Source organism: Sphaerodactylus townsendi, linkage group LG04 (genome assembly GCF_021028975.2).
Source record: "Sphaerodactylus townsendi isolate TG3544 linkage group LG04, MPM_Stown_v2.3, whole genome shotgun sequence".
NCBI classification, from domain to species: Eukaryota; Metazoa; Chordata; class Lepidosauria; order Squamata; family Sphaerodactylidae; genus Sphaerodactylus; species Sphaerodactylus townsendi.
In genome coordinates, this window is record NC_059428.1 from 103,599,777 (window position 1) to 103,606,290 (window position 6,514).

The 6,514-nt window shown below is 47.3% G+C and overlaps 1 protein-coding gene across 3 annotated transcripts in view; it reads left to right on the forward strand.

Annotated features, from left to right (window-relative positions):
• Positions 1-4,688, forward strand: part of CARS2 (cysteinyl-tRNA synthetase 2, mitochondrial) — a 31,397-nt gene extending 26,709 nt beyond the window's left edge. For all 3 annotated transcript variants that reach the window (XM_048494273.1, XM_048494272.1, XM_048494274.1), the window contains exons 13-16: positions 1,282-1,380; positions 2,237-2,494; positions 3,337-3,748; positions 4,324-4,688. In XM_048494273.1, coding sequence (XP_048350230.1) covers positions 1,282-1,380; positions 2,237-2,494; positions 3,337-3,399 — 420 coding nt within the window. In that variant the 3' untranslated portion in view covers positions 3,400-3,748; positions 4,324-4,688. The remainder of the gene's footprint in view (positions 1-1,281; positions 1,381-2,236; positions 2,495-3,336; positions 3,749-4,323) is intronic.
• The last annotated feature ends 1,826 nt before the right edge of the window (positions 4,689-6,514 follow it).

Here is a 6,514-nt window from a genome sequence, read left to right on the forward strand (position 1 = left end):
AATACAAACATCTCCTGATGCACATTTCTGCAATCCTCACACCCCATCTTCCACAGTCCCCCCTCCAACCATCCCTACACAGCCACAGCCACGTCAATGCGATACCATGGAGTTCAGCATAGCCACAGCTCTAGAATAGAAGTTGTCTCTGAGCCTAGTTGTCCTCGTTTTTATGATTCTATATCGTCTGCCAGATGGTAGTATTTCAAAAAAAGAATATGCAGGGTGAGACGGGTCTTTCAGAATATTCTGAGCTTTCTTTAAGCAACGGGAATTATACAGTTCTTCTAAAGAGGGGAGAGGGCATCCAATTATTCTCTGGGCAGTAATAATCACCCTATGGAGCGCCTTCCTATCTGCCACTGTGCAGCTGGCAAACCATGCACAGATTCAGTATGTCAGGACACTCTCTATGGCACAGCGGTAGAAGGTCACCAGCAGTTTTTCAGTCAGTAGTTGTTTTCTTACAAGTCTTAGATAATACAATCTCTGCTGGGCCTTCTTAACCACCATGGCAGTTTGAACCCCCCAGGTCAAATCCTCTCTAATCATAACACCCAGGAACTTAAAACTAGCCACCCGCTCCACTTGATCCCCATTAATAACCAAGGGCTAAATTTTGGACTTGTTCCTTCTGTAGTCTACTATCAGCTCCTTTGTCTTGTTGGTATTAAGGACCAAATTATTGTCCCTGCACCACGAGAGCAACTGGTCCACCTCACCCCGGTAGGCAGACTCATCCCCTCCAGAGATAAGCCCCACCACTGTTGTATCATATGCAATGATGTTACCATGGTGTTACCATGATAGACGGGTACAGTCATACGTATGAAGGGTGTACAGTAAAGGGTTATAAAGGGTGTACAGTAAACTCAACACACAGCCCTGTGGTGTTCCCGTATTGAGAGTAAGAACTGAGGAAACCTGATTACCCAGTCTAACCCTCTGAGAACGTCTTTTGGTCTCATGGCAGCCATTTTCATGCACCCCATTTTATGCATGCAGGTCACAAGATGTGCGTAGTCAGTGCTGCCCTGCAGTATATTTTGTGCTGTAAGAAAGTTCTTGCTGTTGCTTTGTAGGCAGTGACTGTAATTAAGAATTTTTTCATTGGGTGAAGGAACAGAGTTTAGAAAAGGTTTCAGAAAGTGAAATCCCTGCAGGGCTGCCTCCTGCGACTGGAGAACTGTTGATTTTTCCACTTTTATTCTCATAGAGAAACATCAATCACGGTAGGGAACAATCATATTAACACTGTCTTTTTTTGTGGTTTGAAATCAGGAAGCTGGGTCTCCTAGAAGTGCTGTGGTGTTTGGAGCCATCATCTCCTATATACAGGAATTTCTTAACACAACCGGAATCACCCTTGATGAAGGACAGGTGGGAGATTACTAGAAGGATGTGTTGGAAATGGAGACTCAGCTGCTATAAGGTCACACAGTTAGACTTCTAACTAACTGTTGTGCTGAGCTGAGTGTATCAACATATGAAGCCATTGTTTTTTAGCCTGTGCTGTCCTCTGGTTACTGGTGACAGCTCTTCACGTTTCCCCCCCTAAAAATTCAAATGCAGCTGCTGAGGATTGAACCTGGGACCTTCTTGGTCCAATGTGCTCCGCTTGTAAGCTGTGGCCTTCCCCTATTACATAGGTGTCAAACTCGTGGCCCTCCAGATGTTATGGACTACAGTTCCCATCATCCCGTTAGCATCATGCTGGCAGGGGATGGTGGGAACTGTAGTGCACAACATCTGGAGGGCTGCGAGTTTGATACCTGTGCTAGCTCTGCCTTGGTGACACAGGGCTGTGCTACAACTCTTTCTCTCAGCCTCCTCAGCAATTCAGCATTTCCTTCACCTGTCTCATGCAATGAAATATAAATAATTATTTCTAGCAGGGAGTCCCTGTTGCTTATCCTGTCAGATTGCTTTCCCGGGAGGGTTTCTGGAAGGGACTTCCAAGTGTCATCTTGCCTAACCCCCTGCCCAATGCAGAAAATTCACAACCATCCCCCCCCCCCCCCCCCAACCCCTTCTCTAATTCTAGAGGAAGGCAAAAAATAGTACAGGATCCCTGGCCAATGTGGTCTAAAGGAAATTTCTTTCCTGACCCGAAAATAGTGATTGACATTTCCCCGGGCATGTGAAGAGGACCTCCATTATTATTGGGAAGAGGCTGTTGTGCACATGCTGTGATGTGGGTGTTTCATATTCTACTTGATTACATTTTGACTCATAGGTTGCTCTAGAACGTAAGCATTCAGCCATGCTGTCCAGCGTGATTGATGAACTAGTGAACTTCCGGATCAAAGTGCGTGATTTTGCTCTTGCTATACCTGAAACAACCGGCGTGCCCGCCGAAGGCACTGTCCTGTCAAAAGAAACAAAACAGCAACAAAAGGCGGAAAAGCGCCAGCTGTTACAGGAGAGACAACCTCTTCTGCAAGCATGTGACCGCTTACGGCAAGACCTAGCTGTTTATGGGATCAACATAAAGGTTTGTGCTTTCCCCTCTCCACCTAGAATCTTGACTGTATTTTTAATACATTGCCTCTGTAGGTTGTGACAAATATTTTGAGTTATACCTTTTGTTTTGTTTGCTGGTGATTAGGGATTTTGCCTATTGCACTCTCAATTATAGGAGGTTTGACCTTGCATTGTGGCATTTGATTGACGCATGCCAACTCTCAGTTCTGTTTTTGCAGAAGTGAGGTTGTTGAGCAACTTTAGATGTTCAGAAGTCCCATTAGGGGGCTGTGATACTCTAGTGCTTCTTTAGACACATTAAGTGAAGGCAGCGCTGAATTGTGCAACAGTACATCTGAAAGTTATTTCTTCATGTGTAATAATATCAATGAATATGAAAAGATTTGCAGGCAGTTTTTTATTTGACTGTACAGCCTGGCTTTCTAAAACTATTAACTGTAACCACTGTGGATATTAAACCTCTCCAAAGACACCTGATTAATTTTCTTGTATAGAAAGTGGTGGAAATACCAAAACCAAGAAACAAGATGATCTGGGCCTTAGAACCAGGGTCTGTGCATATTGGCTTGAAAGCAAATCCTCCTGAATTCACTGGGAATTGTTTTTGAGTACATGTGCTCAGAACAGGTCTAGGTAAGGGTGTCCAACTCTGGCGCTTCAGATGTTCGTGGACCACAATTCCCATCAGCTCCTGCTGGCATGGCCAATTGGCCAAAAGTAAAGCAGAGACTGACAGGCATTATGGTCCATGGTATCTGAAAAGCTGCTCGAAATTGACATTTCATTTAGGTCTTCCAGCTCCAAGTAGTAGATTAACAGTTTAATTTTTGTTGGTCATGTATGTGTACACAGGACAGAAGTACAACTTCTAATTGGGAACTTGGACAGCCCATTAAAGAACCGGAGAAAAGTTGATGCAAATGTGGAATACAACTGGACTGAAATACTGTGAGGGTAACAAGAGGATCAAAACATTTGTGCCTTGAGTTATTAGACTTCTATATCAAGGTGGTCTCAAGATTTCTCATATTCCATACTTTAAATTTAGAAACTATGCTTTTGTTCATTCTTCGAAAAGACTGGTGCTTTTTGGAACATGGTACGGATCCATTGCCCAAGGCAGCAGGTCTTCCTTTTTCAAAATCGTTCAAACCTGTTCTCATCACCATCAGCACTGCAGCTAAGCTGATTCATCTAGGATCTGTAAAAAAAACCCCAACCTCTCTGGGAAAAGTTTCCATCCTGAGGTCCAAGGAAGTAAGAGGTATGTTACATGTGTCCATTTTAGCCCCAAAATGTCAGCCTTTGTCAGAAGTAACGTGGGGGTGGGGAAGAAAAGGGCTTTGGCTGTTCCTAATTAGTGTCCATAAAAGAAATTTGGGCAGAATGTAGATTCCAGAGAGCTATGATTTACTGACCAGTAGCCCCCAGAGATTGGCAGCACGACAATAGATCCTATAGCCTTCTTTGTGCTAAGGCACATAGTGAGTTCACAGGACTTATTACAAATACTCCATACATCATCTTTTCAGTGACAGCCAAATAGTTCCAAACTAGTTGGAAAGAAGGCAGTTTAGAAGCAACCAACTACTTATAGGAAAACATCTGTAACCTACAGAGCTTGAAACCCAATCTGCAAATATTGCTAACATACAAATAATTCAGATTATACTCATCATCAAAGTATAATTGAAAGCTAAAAGGATCCTTACCATGAAGCCCAGAACTGTACATAAAGCAGCATTTAATGTGTTAAGTGTTTAAAGTGAGATGGAGAACAGATATTATTCCAGACACCACTTGCTACTTTAAAGTCTTTTTTCCCCTTCAACTACATAGGCTGTGTGGATGCCCAGCAGACTGCTGTACTGCATAGATGGTGAGAGAAAGGAGGGCGGCAGCCCAGGATCTGGACATCTTTCACAATGTGAAGATTGAAGAAAATAAAAGTGCTCTTCCCACTATAATTCAGCATGATTTACTGCACAGGCTGGTCAGATGAAAAGTTACAATGGTAGTCTGGAGAAGACCAGGATATTTATAACGGTGACAAGTCAAAAATGTTTGGGGTGTCGTTTGCTGTGGGAGAAGACAGAATTCAGCAGATGCTATTTGTATAAGAGAGACTTACTTGCGGAGTTGCAGACTTTAATTAATGGGCCTGTATTGCTTAACCCATACATCATTAAACAGCTGGCACTGTTGCTCCCTTTGTAAGGGTGTTTCTGATTCCAATGAAATTCAATATGTAGAGTATAACTTGGAAGACCTTGTTTCTCTTCATTTCTTTGTGATATTATGAACCATGCGACCAGGTGATTTTAAACACATACACAGAACAGTTGCTTCATTTGCCATATTTTTATTTCCTCTAAAATTGCTACATCTTCAGATTGTTTCAATTGTAAAACCTTTATACACTGATGAGCAACACAGTTGAAACTTCTGTAATACAATTTAAACAGGTAGATTCAACTGCCCACTGGCTGTTCAAATACCAGTTTGACAAATCCAAGGTTATACATGGTTTCCCTGCAGATATAATTTAAAAGTTTCCTGCTACTCACTTTCTATATATTGACAGCTCCGTTTTAAACAACAGTAACCATTTTCACATTGTATTGCAGTGATTGCAACCGGGGCACAAATGCTGTTCAAATATTCAACATGCAGGCCAGTTCCTTCTTTCCCTTTCCTATGTGAGTACACAGGGCTAGGGTCCACACACACCTCTTCCCTTTCTCCCTGCTCATTACCATTTTCAAGCATGGGTAGTTCTCAACAGGCAGCGTGAGAAGGGTAGCTGGGGACAGGGGAGATGCAACCTAGTGAGTCATTTAGGAGCCTACACCTATTGCTTGGAAAATGGGGATATACCTGTGGCATGAGTGGATCGTGCCCTGAAAATAGATCCTGCCACAGAGCTGATTCAAATGTTCAGAAAAAGCACATTGCACTATCCATGATTGGAACCACCAGAAAAAGAAAGGTCAGGGAGCTGATGTGACAGCTATCCCCCAACCTGCATTTTTTTAAACTGGTGGGCATCATCATGCCCTGTCCTTTTTAAAGGGAATGTTTGAATTGGTGCTTCTGCACGTTGGTGGAAGTAAACAGAAGGAAATGCTTTCTACAAAACAAATGTGTTCTGAGGTAGTAGTCACAGTGCATCCAGAATATTAGTCGTAAGCGCAAAGAAACTGATGCAAAGCCATCTCCTCCCTTGCAAGCAGAGTGTGGAGGCCAGTCACACTCAGCTGCGCCAAACCTGAACAAGAGCGATACAACCTGTCTTCGTACAGTGGGGAATGCTGGCTTAGAGCTAGACCAGGGGTAGGGAACCTGCGGCTCTCCAGATGTTCAGGAACTACAATTCCCATCAGCCCCTACCAGCATGGCCAATTGGCCATGCTGACAGAGGCTGATGGGAATTGTAGTTCCTGAACATCTGGAGAGCCGCAGGTTCTGGGGTGGGGGGGGGGGGGGGTGGGGGGGGGGGGGGGGGGGGGGGGGGGGGGGTGCTGGCGGGGGGGAGGGGGGTGGGGGGGGGGGGGGGGGGCATTTGGGGGGGGGGGGGGGGCTGATGGGAATTGTAGTTCCTGAACATCTGGAGAGCCGCAGGTTCCCTACCCCTGATGGGGGGTGGGGGGGGGGGGGGGTGGGGGGGGGGGGGGGGTGGGGGGGGGGTGGTGTGTGGTGGGGGGGGGGGGGGGGGGGGGGGGGGGGGGGTGGGGGGGGGGGGGTTTGGGGGGCGGGGAGGGTGGGGGGGGGGGGGGGTGGGGGGGGGGGGGGGTGGGGGGGGGGGGGGGGGGGGGGGGGGGGGGGTTGGGGGGGGGGGGGGTGGGGGGGGGGGGGGGTGGGGGGGGGGGGGGGTGGGGGGGGGGGGGGGGGGGGGGGGGGGGGGGTGGGGGGGGGGGGGGGGGGGGGGGGGGGGGGGGGGGGGGGGGGGGGGGGGGGGGGGGGGGGGGGTGGGGGGGGGGGGGGGGGGGGGGGGGGGGGGGTGGGGGGGGGGGGGGGGCCGGGGGGGGGG